Source organism: Nelusetta ayraudi, unplaced genomic scaffold (assembly GCF_046127955.1).
Source record: "Nelusetta ayraudi isolate G7.1 ecotype Tasmania unplaced genomic scaffold, CSIRO-AGI_Nayr_v1 ptg000060l, whole genome shotgun sequence".
NCBI lineage: Eukaryota > Metazoa > Chordata > Actinopteri > Tetraodontiformes > Monacanthidae > Nelusetta > Nelusetta ayraudi.
Window position 1 is genome coordinate 8,293,796 of NW_027466110.1, and position 18,705 is coordinate 8,312,500.

The 18,705-nt window shown below is 51.3% G+C and overlaps 1 protein-coding gene across 1 annotated transcript in view; it reads left to right on the plus strand.

Moving 5' to 3' along the window:
• The first annotated feature begins 975 nt into the window (after window positions 1-975).
• The window catches only part of LOC142897772 (neuropilin-2-like), a 63,316-nt gene continuing 45,586 nt past the window's right edge, over window positions 976-18,705 (plus strand). Inside the window, exons 1-2 of the mRNA XM_076040322.1 lie at window positions 976-1,947; window positions 11,807-11,987. Coding sequence (XP_075896437.1) covers window positions 1,872-1,947; window positions 11,807-11,987 — 257 coding nt within the window. The 5' untranslated portion in view covers window positions 976-1,871. The remainder of the gene's footprint in view (window positions 1,948-11,806; window positions 11,988-18,705) is intronic.

Consider the following 18,705-nt stretch of genomic DNA (forward strand, 5'->3'; position numbering starts at 1 on the left):
CTGTGAGGCTGCGTTTCGTCCTTGTGCGTTTAAATTCCGCTCAACGCTCACCCGCGTGCCCTCGGTAAACAGCTTTGTGCGCATGTGTGTGTGTCTCTGTTAGTGTGTGTGTGTGTGTGTGTGTGTGTGTGTGTGTGTGAGTGAGTGTGTGTTGAATGCCGCGAGCTGAATCATTACAACCACAGCGGGAGCACCACTTGACAAGTAAATCTTAATTTTCACAGAGGAGGATATTCAGCAGTCAGTCACGGCGTAAATCCAATCCTTCTTCTCCTCCGCTCAGCTCACCGTCCCGCCGGGCCCCTTGACTGGGAAGACGAGCTGGACCTGGAGGAGCTCCCCCACCTCCAACAACATTTTTTTTTAAAAATTTTTTTTTTATTTTACACCAACACACTGCGATAAAGTGGAGGAAGGAATTAAAAGGGGGACGCAAAAGAGAGGAAAAGAAAAGGAATGAATGAAATAATGCGCGGCGGCGGAGGTGATGGTGAACCAGAGAGCAGCATGGAGGTCCATCTGCTGGGAGAAAGAAATAGATAAACCCTGGGGGAGCTCGTGAGGTGAGCAAAGGTGAGACAGCAGGAAAAAGAGAGGGGGAGTGAGGGATGAAACCTCTCTCTCTCTCTCTCTCTCTCTCTCTCTCTCTCTCTCTCTCTCTCTCTAATCGGAGTGTGAAGGGAGGCGGGCCGAGGTGCCTGTACTATAATCCGAAACACGCTTGCGCGTACCGGCGTGCACGCGCCCCAAAACGGTGGTGTGTGTGGGGTGTGAGGGGATGCACTGATCGAGCAGAGAGTCCTCGCGCCGCCACTAACCCAGCAGAGATTGGCGCGAGGAGCGCTGCTGCTGCTGCTGCTGCTGCTGGCGAGCCGAGAGAGGCGCTGCGAGTGTCAGAGAGCCGGCAGAGAGGGAGGAGTGGAGGGGGAGGAGGGGGAGGAGGAGGGGGCGGAGAGAGTGTTCCAGCCGAGGGGACGCGCAGTGTGCAGGAGGAGAGCGCACAGGCTGCACGTCTTCATTCCGCTCCGCGGCACTTTTACGCGCGGCTCGACTCTCCCCGCTGCTCCGCTGCTGTCCACTTCTCCTCTCTTCTCTTCCTTCTTTGGCGCAAGAAGTGGACACCTCTCCGGACAGTGAGCCGCGAGACCAGCCAAGGGCCAAGTTTTTGCTTTGTTTTATTTTTACCCCCCCTACAAATACTTATAAATCTTATGTCCGGACCCGCGAGCGATTTTCACGAGACAAGGAGGAAGGAAAACGTGTCTTTTTTTTCTCTCTCTCTCCCCCCCCGACACCCCTCTTCCTAAACAAACAAGTGCGTGTCGCCAGAGGCGCGAGAGCTCTCTTCATGTTTCCAGTCATTTGCCTGCCCTGACCGTCGCGAGGACACCGGCGTCCGCGTGCGCCGTGACTGACAGGGGGGCCGTGTGAGACGGAGCTGCGCGCGGAGCGGGGCGACCCGCGATGGATCGTCAACTCGGCGTGTAGAGGCAGAGAAATCACGCCGCCCGCGCGACTCGGTTCCGGAGACTCGGCTCGAGGGAGGGGAAGGAGAGAAGCGGCCGAGGGCAGCAAAGTCTGGCCGGGAGTGACACTTTGGAAGCGGCGCTGTCTTGGCTTTTTTTTTCTTGGAAAGCTCGCGGAGACACACACGCGCTTGTGATTCAAAGAGACACAAAACTGTGGAGAAGAAGAAGAACGAAAAGGAAAACAACAAAAAAAAAAACCTTACGGGGACTTTAGACGCTATTTAGAGAATAAAGCCGCAGCGGCGAAGAGGGATTCTTGTTTTTTTTCTTCTTTTTTTTTTTTAGTTTTTTTTTTTTTTTTTTTACCTCCACATCAAAAAGTCGAAGATAAAGGACGCAGAGATGGATTTATTGGCGTGGCTGTGTGGATGTTTACTGGCTTCTCTGCTGCCTTCGGCGGCCAGAACAGAGGAAGGAGGTGAGTTTGGCTCTGCTCTCCGCTCAACATCACACCGTCACGGGAAGGTGTGAGATGGAAATCAAGTCCGCTTTCCCACAGACTCACTCTGTCTGTCTGTCTGTATGTCTGTACCCGAATACAAATTTCCAGTTATAAAAAGAAGAAGATGTTTTTGAAATATCTGAAAGTTTGGCGGGTTTCGCCCATTAGTTCTGTTGGAGCAGCAGACGGAGGCAGGATGTCCTGTCGTCCTCACTTGGCTTCAGCACCGGAGGTGGGAAAACAACACTTGGGTGTAAAATGAGTCAATTAGCGGACGTGAACGCACCTTTTTTTTTTTTTTTTTTTAACACGGGACTCCTCCTGACACCCAGCGTCCTGGTGTCAGTCCCTGGACGGAGCGACGGCCTCGCTGATAGTTTGACCCCTTTTTCTTTTGCAAACCGAGCGGCGACGCTTTTAAAACTTTCACCGGTGGGAGAAAGAAAACCCCTCCAGGGGACCGATGCCAGGGCAGACCGCTCCTCCCCCCTCCCCCCATTTCCAAATTGCGTTTCTCAGTATTGTCCAAACGATGTGGACCTTTATGAAAAGACGCGCACCCTGGAGCTCCATGCAGGCAGCAGAAGGCTCGGTCGCCGGGGAGCGCTGAGGCTGCTGCCGCTGCTGCTGCTCGCCGCTCCGGACTCTGTCCGTCCGCTGGCCGCTGCGAGGCCACCGGCCCACCGGCCACTGACCCAGCTCCCCCAGTCCGTGTGTGAAATGTGGGTCCTCATTCGCCACCTGGGCGCTGGGATTAGAAAGGAAAGAAAAGGGCTAAACATTATTATTATTATTATTATTATTATTATTATTATTATTATTTAGAAAATCACATGTGGCCACTGGGAAAGCGCTGAAAATGAGCACAGGTCATTTTAAAAATGTATTTATTTTTTAAATTTATTTTGTGTATATTCTTCTGCATCAAGTAGATGATTTTATTTTCATGTGAACATGCTGTTTGTTTGGTTTTAAACCTGGGAAGAGATCCCAGCGCCAGGAGCAGCCACAGGTTTGAGTCGAAGGTTATTTTGAAACAGGCTGTTTCAGCTGCTGTGCACCAAACTCAATTTGTGTTGAAGACTTTCCAAGAAGACTTTATAAATTGTAAAATTGCAGATAATCAGATTCTCCCAACCCTCACCTCCGTTGCGAGTGTGTGTGTGTGTGTGTGTGTGTGTGTGTGTGTGTGTGTGTGTGTGTGTGTGAGAGAGAGAGAGAGAGAGAGAGAGAGAGAGAGTGCTAAGAAGATGTGGGAGAAGTTGTCTGCATTGTAAATGTCATTGATTTGGGGCTTATTCGAGGCGAGCCGGAGCTTTTACGGATCTCATGACTCGGATTGAGTGGCCAGTCTGCCGAGTGTTTGTTGTTTGAGAGCAGAGCGACACTGGCTGCACTGGTCTGAACACCACATCACCTCTCAGGTCTGATCTGTGGCCATATTGGAGCAAGTTTTTTTTTTTGTTTTTTTTTTTGGATCAGGCGGCCAGAAATCTGTATATTTTCCTTGGATTTTTGCACAATGTGATTCAGTTCAATCCGCTTTTGTCGTCTGTACTGGGACCGTTAACGCTATAAGCTTTGAATTTGCAAACTCCAGAGCCATTAGTTAAATCATGTCATGCAGCAAAAAATAAAACCAAACAAAAATTGAGGAAGTGGTGGCAGATACAATCGTTTAGCAACCGCGTCAGTTTCTATTTTATTGTCAGTGTTGTTGTGTTTTTCATCTTCACCACGACCACAAGTTTTCCACCAAGTGACCGACTTCTGCTTTCAGGCCTGGTCACGTCGTTTCCTCTGTCAGAAAATTGCAATTCCTGCCTTGTTTTTCCGCGAACGCTCCGTCGTTGTGTAACAGGTCTGCGCGAGGCCTCGCCGACGAGCCGCCGCTGCCGTCTTTATTTGACGGCTGCAGCTGAACTCCGGCTTTCCTGGGCACCCTCTTAATCTCCCTGCATACACTCACACACACACACGCGTGCTCGGAAGACTGAGTGTGCGACGGAGCCTCCTCGGCGCTAAACTTTGCCGTCTCCGGAGAGATGAGCGAGGGGAGCATAGTGATGATGCATACATATATAGAGAGAGACAGGAGAGAATGGAGGAGGGGGATTGAAGTACAGATGGGTGGAAGAGGAAGTAGCTGCAAAAGGAAGGCAACCAAAACGGAAGAGCGCCTTTTCCCCCCCTCCTCTTCCTCCCTCCCTCTCTTTGCCTCACTGTTTGATCCTGTTTCTTCATTCCGTTTGATCACAGCTGCGCCTGGAAGGGAGATAAACGGACGTAATTGGCCACTCAAGACCGGCTGTCTGCCTCCATAGAGCCTCTGCTGAAATATGCCGGATGATGAAACAGTCTAGCTTGGTCGGAGCTCTGCGCTGGGGGTGTGGGGTGAAGCACCCGCAGGTTTCTCCACCGGGGGGTGCTGCGATCGACCCCCCCCCCCCCCGGTGCCTAGCGGAGACTGAGGGGAAGGTAGAGGGAGGAAATGTCAAGTCTGCGTCCTGAAAGGGTTCAGCAGCTCCGGTTGTTTGCGGTTGCAGTTACGGCTCAGCAGCGTCGGCTTTTGACCTTTGACCTGTGCGACACGTTGCCGCACCTGTAGCTCCTGCAGCGTCCCGCCCCCCTCCCTCACTGAGCTCGCCTGGTAACTGCTTCCTGTTTGACTAGCGGGGCTGATCAACAGTAGTGTGTCATCAGCAAATCAAATCAGCCGTGTCGTTTGTTGACCTGGTTCCGGCTCAGCGCGGCTGCATGTCATCGCTCCGACAGGGGGCTGAAATATTGTAGGTGGCGCTGTTCTACAAGTAGCCATGGATGTGTGATTGGCTCACAGTGAGGATTGGAAAATGTACCAACTCATTACATCTCATCCGATATGGAATTAGCTCATTGCCTGGTTTGGTTTCCTTATTTCAAGGGCATTTTTGGTTTTAATCAGAGAAAAAAAACAAACAAATTTGCTGAAGAATTGTTTTGTAATGGTGTGATGGTTGACCTGAGAGGGGGCCGGACTGGTAGGTCTCCAAACACACCTGAAATACAAAGCCGCCGAGCAGCGGCGGAGATGAAGTGGAGAAAGAGATGGAGAGAGCAAGGAAACACGAGTGAAGGAGGGGGTGGTGCTGGGGGTGGGGTTGGGTGGGGGTGGAGGCGGAGAGAGAGAGAGAGAGAGAGAGAGAGAGAGAGAGAGAGAGGGAGCATGAGAGGGCATTAGCGAAATAATAGGAAGGCAGCCGAGTGTGAAGGAGTAGTTGAGTGGAGCCACCTGCAGTAAAAGCCAGTCAGATTTATTCCTCCCCTCCGTCGAGCACAGCAGGGCCCGTGGCCAAAAGTGAAGCAGGTTATTAAAAAATCCTGCGGCTGTAATATAGATGCAAACCTTTTTTTTTTCCCCCTTCTCCTTCTCCTTCTCATAAACATCTTGGAGTGTGTGTGTTTGTCTCTGTGTTTGCCTCTCTGGCCTTTTGTTTGCATGAATGGCTGCGTGGATGGACGGCGGCTCGTGCAGGTAACAGGTGTCCTCTGGCCACCAGGTGTCACTCACCGCGTTACAACCCCAGTCGAGTGGCAACGCAACCGTGAGAAAACACCATCACATTAGCTGTTAACACTGCCCCCCCCACCCCCCCCCTCCACCCACCCCACCGGCCCTCCAAACATCAGTCATTAAAATAATGGCGCCTGAGTGACCACAGAAGACTTCAACAAGCTAGTTTTGCAGCGGGCGAACAAACATTAAGCTAATTAACCTTCGCTGTGGTTTCTCTCTCTCTCTCTCTCTCTCTCTCTCCCCCCCCCCCCTCTCTCTCACTGTCTCTCTCTCCCTCTGCCTCTCTCTTTGTCTCCATCACCGTCAGTACATAAAAGGGATGGAGCACAATTAGCGAGTCCAGCCGCACGTTCTAATTACAGTTATCATGTCATTAGTAAAACCGCTAGCATGCTAACACCTAACAACTCACTGATTGGTCGTGGCTAATAACTGGAGAGTGGTGGTCAGGGGGACGGGGGGACGGGACCGGGGGGGGTGGGGGGGGGGGGGGGGGTGGCTCTGTCCGTCCCGGATTCTCTACTTTTCCTTGCTGGAATCATGGGAATCTTCCCTAAGAGTTCATGTGAGCAGCAGCAGCAGCAGCAGCAGCAGCAGCAGCAGCAGCAGCGGCGGTGCCGTGCGAGGCCACAGGTTCTTGTTTTTTTTTCCCCCTCCCTGCTGCCTTCACGCTGAATCATCCTCTTGTGTTATTTTTTTCCCCTCTTTCTTTCTCTTCACCGCACCTCTTCACCTCTCCTGGAGCGCAGCGTTCCCTCCGCCCGGCCTTCGCCACGATGGGAAATCTTCCTGTTTCTCCCGCCGCTGCCGACCTCTCCCCCCCCCCCCGTCAGTGCTGCCAGGCTGTGTTCTCTCAGCCTGGCTGTGGATCCCTCACGTGAAAACCTAGCGTAGTTCGGTTCTTGTAGCTTCTATTAAGGAACACTGGATGTCAGGTTCCTCTTATGAGGGCAGAAATAAACAAGCTGAGGGCTTTAGAGTTGATCTTTGGTGCTGTTAGCGTGTTAAGATCACGACACACAGCGGATGTGATTTATTTCATTCAGCCATTTAACAGTTGATCTCCATTATAAGACAGGCAGCAACTCTTAGAACTCACATCCAAGAACAAGGGAAACTGTGAAAAGCATAAACTGTGCCAAGAACGATAAAAACATACGGCCGTGCAGTGAATATCTGAGGCTGCGATCTTAAAACAGCGGCACTCTGACGGATTTTCTCCCGCCTTGTTTATTAAAGACGCGGAGCGAGCGGCCAGTGCCGCGGTTTGATGCTCGTGCCAGGAGCCAAGTGCTGCTGCTTACTCCACCTTTATTTGAGCAGAGTGCATTATTGGCCCACTCAGTCAAGCGGGAACGTCACCTGAAGTGTCTGCAGCCCCCGACCCTGCCGGCGCTGCAGGGAGGTAAACTGAAAGCAGGCATGTGTAAACGGCTGCTGCTGCTGCTGCTGCTGCTGCTGCTGCTGCGGCTGCTGCTGCTGCTGCTGCTGAGGCTGAGGGGAGAGTCGTCACGTCGTACCAAGGTTCTTTCATTCTTTCTTTTCTGAAGCAAACCAAAACCAGTCGCAGCACTCGCACTAGTTCAGCTGAAACTCTGCCTCTTCTTTTATTTTATATCCTGTTTTTGCTGCTGGTCCGTCTCCTGTCGTTCCGTCATCTTTCACTCCGGCCTCCCCCTCCTGTTTTTCCGTCCCGCACTCGCTGAGGCAGCGGCGAGATCAGGTGAAAGTGTGGCCCCTCCCCGAGTGGAGGAGCTTGTTTCGTGTCAGATCTCGCTCTGTGTTACACACTCATCCTCCTCTTTTCATCCCCCTCGTGAGTCCCTGCCTCCTTTCTTCACCGTCTACCTTTATTCTCTTTGTTTCTCGGCCCCTTTTTAAGTTGCCTCTGTAGTTTTCCGCCGGGGTTTTTTAATGCGGGGCACCTGGAGGAGAGCGTGACCCCACCTGTTTCTCTCTCTCTCTCTCGCTCTCGCTCACTCTGTGTGTGGGAGAGAGAGACGGGAGAGAGAGAGAGAGAGAGAGAGAGACGGGAGAGAGAGAGTGAGAGGCAGGGAGGGTTGGATTGTGTGTTTGCTGAAGCTTTTCAGAGCTGCTGACTTTCTCTTTTCACCTGATGGGACACAGATGTTCTCTCCACTCGTTCATTCCTGAGGTTTCCCAGGTTTGGGTGACTAACGGCGCCTTGATGCGCATCCAAAAAAGACATTACAACCTTTTTTTTTTTTTTTTAAAACAAACTTTGTTTCGATCCCCACTGTTCCCAGAAGCTTTGTGCTGACGCCGGCCTCGCTGGCGGCCCTCGCTGACGCATCGCCTCAAACCTGCAGTTCGTACGCGTGAATCAACGAGTTGGTGGATTAGCATTTCACTTCCTCAGGCTGAGCTCCAGATGCTCCGAGAGTATCGATCGGTGAATTCGGGGACCTGTTTGCTACACGGGCACTCTAATGAGATTGCCAGAGTGTCTGTTTTCCAGTCGCCCTGCGCAGCCTCAGTTGTGGATGCGGCCAAATAATGGTGCCGCTCCGCTGGTTAGCTGCGTGAAGCACACCTGCACTCACAGCAACACTTCTTTTTTTTTTTCTCCCTCTCCCCTACAGATCGATATCGCTTCCGCCGTAACGCTTCCTGGAAAATTCAAATTAGCGTTGTGTTGCTTTACGGCCAGAAAGTTGTCACCGGCTGTCATATCGATTTGCGGCGCGGCTGGAAAGTTTCTCCGCACAATCAGCTCTGACTCGACGACGACGACGGGGGGGGTGCTAACAGCTCCGCTAGCAACAGGAACCTTTATCCTCATAGAGCCCCGAATGTGCGTGCATGAAGGTATGCATGTGAGTGTGTGTGCGGGGATAAGTTGTTGAATATGTGCCACCGGGACCTGCGCAGGAAGAGGAGACTCGTCAATAATGCAGCAGGTTGTCCGTCTTTTGTCCCAGCTTGAATGTTTAGCAGCGTTTGCCGGCGGCAGGAACTCGGCGTGATGTGACGTCTGAGTTCCGTCGCGATGTTGAGCAGTTTGTCGTTTGGCTTAAACAGGGAAGAAGGGAGGGAGAGAGAGGAAAAAGCAGGCCACTGACGCAAACGTCTCGACTGGACTGGAGGATTGCGGTGTTTCATGGTGTCGATGTTGTGTTTGATGACTCCTGACGTGGAGTCGTCCTCATTTTCCCTGCAAACCCAGCATCTTATTGTGTTCTGCACCGCACACACCCTTGTTGAAGCTGTGCCTGTGGTCCACCACAGACTCGTCCAGAACCTTGAGAACAGCTAGACGTATAGGTCGCTGCGCTCGCAGCCAATCGTGTTCCTCTATCTTGGGTGCCGTCGATCACCTGAGATCTTCCTGCCGCAGCACGGCCCTGATGCTGTTTTGTTGCAGCATCAGTATTTGGCTCTAAAGCTCAGCTTCAGCCTGTCAGAGAGACCTTCATCCATCCTCACAGAACTTGGCCTCCACCATGCCTGGCCGCCCTGCCAGCGCACCACCACCACTCTCAGCCTATAAATCACAAGCTTCACACTTTCTGAACGCTTACTTTGCGTGCGGGATTCTATTCTTCCCCGCTGTCTGAGTCACTTCCTGCCTGGGTGCGATCGTTTTTCAACCGCCTCTCCCGTGGCACGCCTTGCGTCTGGGTATTGATAGACCCCTAAAGCTGAGCAGACACAATAGTTGGAGCGCACGCGGCGTCTGCCGCTCCGCCACACAGACCTTATTCATCAGACACACGAGGGCACAGCCTTCATCGGCCGCACGCCAGAGGTGAAGGAGGAGGAGGAGGTCGTCCGGGTGGAAGCTGGGGGAAAGTGAAAGGGCAGCTCCGCTAAAGAGGCACTAAGATGTAATCTAGAGCAGAATTATTTTTTGGTTTTGTTTTTTTGAGCCACGGCACATTTTTTTACATTGGAAAAAAATCCCATGGCACACCACCAACTAAAAATATGATGAAATAACATTTTATTTTAGCCTAATGATGACAATATAGTCTCTTGATTTAATTATACTCATTCAGTGACTCACTCACTCATTCACTGTTTAGATGCACACAATTAAGTGTTTTAGACCAATTAAGTGAAATTGGATTATTTTTCACAGCGCACCTGACATCATCTCACGGCGCACTAGTGTGCGGCGGCGCAGTGGTTAAAAAAAAAAAAAGCACCGATCTCGACAGGCTGGGCATCTTGTTTCTGTAGTTCAAAACCTTAAACTAAGACTAATCCGCTGCGGAAAACTCAATAAATACGCAAAAAAGCCCGAAGCACACCTGACATCCAGCCCCTTCACACTGTGAGGCTGTCACACAGCCACAGGTTCTCTTTGCCTTTTCAAGCCTCTGTAATAGCTTATTAATCGCTTTTATTCCTCCAGGAGCCCTGAAAGCTCCTCCACCCCTCCACCCCTCCACCCCTCCACTCCTCCACCCCTCCACCCCTCCACCCTGGCCCAGAATCATCCCTCCTCTTTCGGCTCCACGTCCACACGAGCAGCAGTGTGATGTGGAGAGAGGAGTGCGTCTTGGAAAACCTGTCGAGGTGTTTACGCCGCCGCGCGCCTACATGTTTGCACGCACGGCTCCCCCTCAGATTGGGTTTACAGTAGCGCGGCTATTTTGGGCGGCGGCGACGTGTCGTGTCGTGTCCTGTCGCGCTGAGCAGTTTGACTGAGTCGTGCCGTCCCAGTCAGCACAGACAGGCGATAAATAAAGCACCGCAGCGCACAGCGGGCAGGATGCTGTCACCAACCAGGAGAAGTTTATTTATTTACTTTTTGGTACGGTTTACATCCGTGTCAGAGTTTGTATATAATTAGCCGGCAGATATTCGATCTCCTGTGGCTCTATTTCTCTTTAAATGTGTCTCTCGCTTGCTGTCCTCGCCTCCTGTTCTGCACTTTACTTCACGGAGGACGTCGCAAGCTGTGTTTTTTTTTTTATATATCAAGCATTAAAAAAAAAAGAAAAAAAGAAATGTGTCTGTGTCCTGCAGCACGTTAAGCTCTGATTGAAACAGTAATGTAGCCCTCCGCCGCCGCCGGCGGAGCTCTAATTGTTTTCCTCTCACACACAGGAAATTGTCTCCCGCCAGCCAAATTCTTCCCCAGTAGGCAGCTGACACTCACAGATGCCATTTTCTATCATTATTATTAGCGCAACCTAATTCGTTCAACGTGGTCGTTGTTTTGTTTTGAGAGATATTTGATTTGACTTGACTCTTGACACGGAGCCTCATCCTGTCCCAGCTTTTTGTTGTTTGGGAGCGTTTGGACTTAACAAACAAAGACGTCCCCTCAGTCTTCCGCCCGACGACGGTTTAACTTTGGTCTCGTGTCTTTTGAAACAGCGGCCGAGGTTCAGATCAAGCCTGACGGCCTCCAGAAGCAGCTGCCGGCGGCACAATACAGGGCATACACATTGTACAGTTGTGTGTGTGTGTGTGTGTGTGTGTGTGTGTGTGTGTGTGTGTGTTGTGCCGTCGGGTGTCACAGTTATATATGACTTACCCGTCAACGTCAGGCTCCTTCCGTGGCGGCGAAAGAGCTGCATTGTGAGGTTTCGACTCATCAGCAGTGACAAGTGGATCCGCTGTGTGTGTGTGTGTGTGTGTGTGTGTGTGTGTGCGCGTGCAGTGGCAAGGGTCAACTGGGCAGCGTGACACAACAAGGCGTCCTTTCTTGCTCACATACGCGTCTTTGTCTCTCATATCCTGTGTCGGCAAACACGGCTCTTATCTGGACTTTATCAGTTTTTCGCTCTTCTTCTTTTTTCGGTAAAACCACAGAGTGTCGAGTGAGAGAGTCGTTCGTGGCCTCGAGCTGCTCGGCCTTCCCATTGGACTGCGTTCTGTGCATCAGCGCCTGAACCTGTGATGAACTGACACAATGCGGCTCCTTAGTGTCACTTCCCATCATGACTCTGGAGCCCGCGTGATTCATCAGGAAGCATCAGCCAATCAGAACGAGACGAGATACAAATGAGACTCTATAATTTTTTTATTGAAGGATTAAAAGTCTGTGACTAGAAAATATACAATGAAAATATTAATTATGAAGTGTTTGTTTTTCTGCGTGTCAGCCAGTTTAGCTTTGTATTGTGATGAAAAAAAAAAAAAAAAATAGTTTTGGGCCTCTTGGGATTTTCGGCCGCAGTACCTCGAGTGGCCACTGGAAAACAAAAGGCCACGCCACCATTTTAACAGTCTGGTATCCAGTTGTAATAATGCATCCATGGTTGCCACTCTAACGCCTCCTCGCTCTGTCTCCGCCCCCCACAGCCTCGGAGCCGTGCGGCGGCTACCTGGACGCCAGCGACGCCGGCTACATCACCACCCCCGGCTACCCGCTGGAGTACCCGCCGCACCAGAACTGCCGCTGGGTCATCACGGCGCCGGAGGCGTCGCAGCGCATCGTCCTCAACTTCAACCCACACTTTGAGATCGAGAAGTTGGACTGCAGGTAAACAAAAAACAACAACAATACAGGACTGTAGTGTTGTGTTGTGTTGTGTTGTCGTGGGAGTGAAACTGTTGCTTGCTGTGAAGCTTCAAACAGCTTTGGACAGTTTCACTGGGACGGGACGGGCCAAGTTTTGTTTTTTCCCTTTTTCTTCTTTCAAGTTTCTGAAAAGTTTTGGGCAGTGTTTGGTGAACCGGTGGCCGCTCGCTTCATGTTTTTCTGGCTTTGCCTGTCCCATAATAATCACAGTGGGACCTCCGTCTGTCCCTCGTCTCTAATTATCACAGTCTAATCACAACACATTCGCTGCTCCGGGATGCTTTTTCACGCTGACGCTGATTAGAGGATTTTTAGAGGCTTTTCTGGCTCCGCTTCCGGAAAGCACACGAGGAGAGGCAGAAAGGCATGCTGGGAAATCAAGAGACGCTCGAAGGGAGGGAACAAGACCGTCAAGCACCAGCGTTTTGTACCCGGTGCTCCTTGATACACGTCTTAAAGAGTTGAGTTGTCAGAAAAATAAAATAAAATACAATAATTTATCACATTGGACAAAAATCGAAAGCTTTTAGTGAATCAGGATTCTCTCTTCCCGAAAGTGATTAAAGTGAAGAGAGTTTTTTATTGTTTCATTGCGGTATTTCATCTGCACTGACTTTCATCAGGAAAGTGTACAACATACTTGCACATACTGGCACAACTTACACATCCGTACACTCACACAGATCAGTGGAGCCGGACTGGAGTTGAAATATGCTTTTAATTTGAAAATGGAACCAAATGAAACTTCTGTTGTTTGCGTTGCACTTTACTGATGTCGTCATTTACAACTTCTGAACCTGAATCACACACACACGCACACACACACACACACACACACAGAAGGCAGATGTACTCCCACAAACACACCACGCTGAACTTCCACCCTCTGTTCCCATTCAGCATTCAGCTATTAACATTTCAGCCATATCAATTATGGATAGAAGACCCCCTCACCCCCAACCCCCTCCCCACCACCACTGTTACCACCACCACTACCACACACACTCTGATGTACCAAAAATCATTCAGACGTTTCTCTGTTGGAATTGAAACATCAATATTTCAGGGGGGCGGCTGCAGGGAGGTTGAAGGCTCGCCGCTCGTCGCTCACCGCTGCAACGCTGCTCCAATGACAAACACACTTTCAGGCAGTCAGACAGAGAGATTTTTTTCTCTCTTATTTCTTTCTGTATTCTCGGGTCAGTTTGACACGTTCGCATCCCAACCGTCCCACGATGCTTTTCTCTTTGGCCCCCCCACCCAGCCCAGCCCATGCCCTCTTTTCTCTTTCATTTCCCCACTTCCACTTAAAGTCCGGTGGTTTCCCAGGAGGAGACGATCTGCTCCTCCAACTCCAGGAAAAAACCCCGCAGCCTCTGGTTTATTTATCACGCTGGCTGTTTGTGTTCGCCGCCTGTTCGCTCTGACACTCACTTGTCCGCGTCTGTTTGTTCGGCGGGACGTCGACCAATCAAAAAAAAAACAAACAAAAAAAAACATTCTCCCCAGCCTAAATTAAAGCTGCGGCGGAGGAATGCTTAGCGGCGTTGGTAGCAACGTCTTCTCGTCTAATAGGATGTTATTTACAACCGTCCCTGCGGTGAAGAAGAGCTATTTAGGTCTGGAGGCGCCCAGCAGCCCCAAGGCCTGCATGAGTGTGTGTGTGTGTGTGTGTGTGTGTGTGTGTGTGTGTGTGTGTGTGTGTGTGTGTGTGTGTGTGTGTGTGTGTGTGTGGAGGCTGGAAGTGAAAGGGCAAAGGGGCCAAAGAGAAGACGCAGCGTGTGGTCGTACGAGTGTGTTAGCAGGAAGTGGAGGTGCAGGGTGGCGAGCAGCGGCTCTGACCTCAGCTGTCAGTTGAAACTCCGGCCTCAGCCTTTTACCAGACTGGAACAACACGCCAGTTAGCAAAAATATTTAAAAAGAGAAGACGAAGGAGAAAATCTGATTCATTGAGCACATTCTTCCCTCCGAGAAAAAAAGAGGAAAAAACGTCATGTTTGTTTTGTGAAGATGAGAGATTTTACAGCTCAGAGGAAAAGAAAACTCTGGCTAATCCGTCAGTTTATGGAGAGCAGCGCGCACGCAGACAAACACACAAACACTCTCATCTCGTTTAGACAAATGATTCATTTCTCTTCTGGGGTGGGAGGGAGTGATGGGTGGGTGGGTGTGGGGGGGGGGGGCGTAAAGAGACATTATGAGCTGCTAATGCCGTTTCCCCGTCTCTCTCTTTTTATCACATAAAAAACCCAATGACATGGTTTCACTCTCATAAAGGGGAAAAAAGCAAAAAAAAAAAAAAAAGCCATCAATGCCGCAAATTGTCGTAAAAAGACGAAACAAAAGATTCGGCGCTCTGAGGGGTCGACCAGAGGTCGTGCACGCCCTCCTCCACGAAGCCATCTAATCTAATATTGCTCCTGCTGCAATTCAAAATGCTAATCTGCGAGCTGCAGCGCCGGGACCATTTTGGGGCTGCGGTACCGTTTATTAAGAGCCGGAGGCTGGAGGAGGGAGGGGCCCGGGGGGGGGGGGGGGGCAGCGGAGTCTCATCCAGAGCTCCCAGCCCGCCGATACCATCAGCGTTTCCACAGACTGGTCCTGACTCACCGTGACTTCCCTCTTTTTTTTCTCCTCCCGTCTCATGACCAGCACCACGGGCGCCACATTAGCCTGCGGCTGCTCCATCTGCAGCCCGTCGACGGGCCTGTTGCAGGTCCGAGGCTGGAAAAAACATCCCACCTTTTCTAGATAAGATTCGGGGGAAGCGAAAGATGTTTAGGATCTGGCGAGGACGATGTTTTGATTGGAGAGGAAGCCGAGTGGCCAATCACAGCGCTTCAAAAAATGCGAGCGGCAGATCTCTGTTCGCCTGGCTCGACCGTCACATTTTCCCCTGAGCTCACCGCACTGCTCTGTCTCTGAAACCGAGATCTCTATTTGGAGGGCCTGGAAAGAACACACACACACACACACACACACACGCACACACACATGGTTAGGGAAAAGTGCAGCGTCAGGGTCCAGTGAGGGCTCAAATCATCCTGACAGCCAGCTCCTCCCTCTCTCCCTCTCTCCCTCTCTCCCTCTCTCTCTCTCTCTCTCTCTCTCTCTCCTCTCCCTCTCTCTCTCTCTCTCTCTCTCTCTCTCTCTCCTCCACATCCAGCTGACTCTTCCTCCTGTCTCCTCCTCCCCCTCCCCCTCCTGCTGCCCACCGGACCCCATCCATCATGGTTCTGTCTGCCCTGCTCCTCCTTCAGTCCCTCCTTCCTCTCCCTCCCGTCTTCATCTCCTCTCTTCACCCCCCACCCCCCCGCCCCCCCCACCCTCATTCCTCCTTTTCCTGGCACCTCACCTCCATCCTTCTTTCTTCCTTCTCAGGCCAAATGATTATTCAGCAGTGCATATGATAAAAAAACAATAATAAAAAACCCGGCAGGGAGCCAAATGCCGGCTTCTCCTCCGCCACCTTCTCCCTTCGCCGGCCTCTTTTCAAAATGCACCCATTCTTCTCCCTTCATCATTCCTGGGCCTTCTTCTGGAGGCTGCCTCTACCTCCATCCTCTTTCATCCCTCGCTCTGTGCCGATCCATCACCTGAATCCCCCTCCTGTCTGTCTCTCTGCCTCTCATCCTCATCCTCTGCTCGTTCTGCGCTCGCCGCCGGCTTCCTTTACCTCATATCACAATCACCGCAAATGCCATCTACGGTCTCCATGATGTGAGATGTGCGCGTGCACACACACACACACACACACACACACACACATGCTTACAGGGCAAATGCGTACATTCAGTGCAATGAAAGGCGCCGCCTAAGCAGGAGGCAGCGTTTGCTTTTCTGGCCTCCAGAATGAAGTTGTTTGGCTGTGCGAGCTCAGCGTGCAGACGGGCACCCGGCCAGGTTTATGGTTGCAGGGCTCGCAACAACAAGCGACGGAGTGAAAACAGTGAGTTGAGGAGTGATTTATATGACGGGGAAGCTCCAGTCAGTGCTAATGGCTTGGCTAATGATTTAGACCCGGTCTTTGAGCTCCGTCGCCATCCATCATCGCAGCATCATGCAGCCAAGCTCCACCCCCCCGCCCCCGCCCCATCAGCCACCCTCGACTCTTCCACCCCCCCGGCTTCCGTCTTGTTTTTCTTGTAACATCCTGAGCATGTTAACTGTGAGCGTTCCTGGAGTCGCAGGCCGGCTGGGAAGCAATAGGTGCAGTGATTGGAGGCGACGCGGACCTCGGGGTTCCCGGAGGGCGAGAGATAGAGGAGGTGAAGGCACCGCGACGGGGGTGAGGGAGTGGGAGGCAGTGGGAGGAAGTGGCAGTGGATGTTCAGTTAGCAGCTGTGGGCATTTAACAGCTGCCTGCATGTTTGAATTAGCGTCACAGTAACTCCAGCAGCAGGAGAGTCATGCGCCCGGACACAGAGACAGTGTTGTTAGGGAGGCGGAGCAGCAGCAGCAGCAGCAGCAGCGGCAGCGGCGGCGGCAGTGGTGGTGGACGCTGCTGGAGCTGCCGCAGCCGCAGCCGCTCACTACCTGCTTCCCGGCTGTGCGACTGACGCCTCCGGAGGGCGTGAAACATGCTCCTCCATCTAATGTCGCGATCATAAAGTCTGTTTCCGCCACATTTTTACAAGGTGGGGAAATGTAAATGAGGAGAAGAGCAAAGCCTGGATGATATCCTGGTTACAGGCTGAACTGTTGGGCGGTGAAAACGATGCGGAACACCTGCCACCTCTGAGTTATTCAGCAGCGGAAATAATTCATTCTGAGCTTTGACCAAAAAAAAATTAAAAAAAAATGCAGATTTCAAAACCAAAAGAACTGGCTGACTTCCAAACACAATAACAGGACATCAATTATACAATATTATAGGATTTACACATCTATCCGTCACTGTTTGGCTGTGAGTTGCTGAGCTCAGGTTCGAGATGCTGGAAACACGGAGTCGAGCAGCAGAAACAAAAGAAGAAAATAGCAGCACCACCTCCCTCCTGACGCCATCGGCCAGTCATATTCACTGAACCTGTGCAGAGAGTCTTGCTGGAGCTACTCTGGTTTTGCGGAGTGATAAAACTAGCAACAGGTTGGAGGGAAGGAACATTTCTTCTTCCCCGGCTGAGGAGTAAAACAACCTTCGGTTGCCCGAGGCGGTGATTTTTAGGAGCTCGCCCTCTCCGCTAATGCAGGTAATGATGATCGTGATGATGATATAAGCTGCGTGATTCATTAAAAAGCTCCCCGATGCCCTGGAGGCCCTGGTTAATCCGAGGCTGCTGCTCCAGCGTGTGTGTGTGTGTGTGTGTGTGTGTGTGTGTGTGTGTGTGTGTGTCTGCCTGCGTGTCTTTGAAGGAGTGACCCTGATCAATGTGTGTTAAAGCCATAACGAGGAATCGATTGATTGTCCTGCAGACTACTGGAGGACACACACACACACACACACACACACACACACTGCACTCACACACACTGTCCATCTGTCTGCAGTAATAGGCCTATTACTTGATAACTGTGAAGTCAGTCATCTCCCTCACTCTCTATTAACAGCCTGGGTGACAGACCGGCTGCAGGCTGCTGCTGCTGAGGTTCAGGGTGGTAAAAACTTCACCTAACACACAACTTATGGCAAAAAAAAAAAAGACAACAAACAAAAACACCACGAACCCGTTGACTTGGCAACTCGTCCAACCTGGAAAACAAAGCATTCAAATGTGTATTTGCTCCAGAGCGTTTTATCCTGGACCGCGCCGGCTGCTTTCTTCCGAGCGTATGGATTTCACCTGCTTTCATGCTACGATTTATAGCCATGCAAACGCAAACGTTTCGAGCAGTTAGGGAAACATCAGTAGCTGCTGCTGAACCAGAGCCGCTGAAGCCTGGTGAGAGTTGTCAGCGCTGCTGGAGGCGTCTGCCAGCAGTCAGGCTCATTTGAACTCGCCGTCTGTGTTCATGCATGTTCGTGCAGTATGTGCGAACACGCTGTCTATCGTTTGTTTCCTGTGTGATAGTTTGTCAGTGGCGAGCAAAGTGTAACATATTTTTGAATTTGCCACAGGGTGTAGTTGGAAAAATACAACAAAATTGAAGTAATTGGAGTTTTAGCAGTTGTAGTCTAAACGTGTGTGTGTGTGTGTGTGTGTGTGTGTGTGTGTGTGTGTGTGTGTGCGTGCGTGTATGTGTGTGTGTGTCTGTGGCAGCAGACGCTCTGGCTCCTGCTCAGGGCTCCCCTGATGTTTGAGAGAAGTGTGCAGGTGTAAGCAGGCGACGCCAGCGGGGGAGAACGAGTGAAGGGCAGTTAAGACCAAAGCAGGGGGGAGGAAGAGGAGGAGGAGGAGGAGGGAGGGGGGGGGGGGAGTGCATCTGTGCTCGGAGCTTCTCCTCGGTTCACGTCAGACTGGGCTGAGCGGAGACGACCCTTCTCACCCTCCTCACCCTCCTCACCCCTAAAACAAGCAGTGGGAGACTCCTGAAAATGTCACAGGTTTTCTGTTCACTTTGCTTCCGCACCTCAAGCTGAGCTCGCAAAATGTTTTTCCTGTGTCGCAGCTGCTGCAGCTCCAGCCTCATGCGTGTATACAGTGGCTTCTGCAGTGTAGAATATAATGATGAACTTCTTTTCTTCTTCTTCTTCTTCTTCTTCTTCTTCTTCTTCTTCTTCTTACAGGAGGGCAGGGGACTT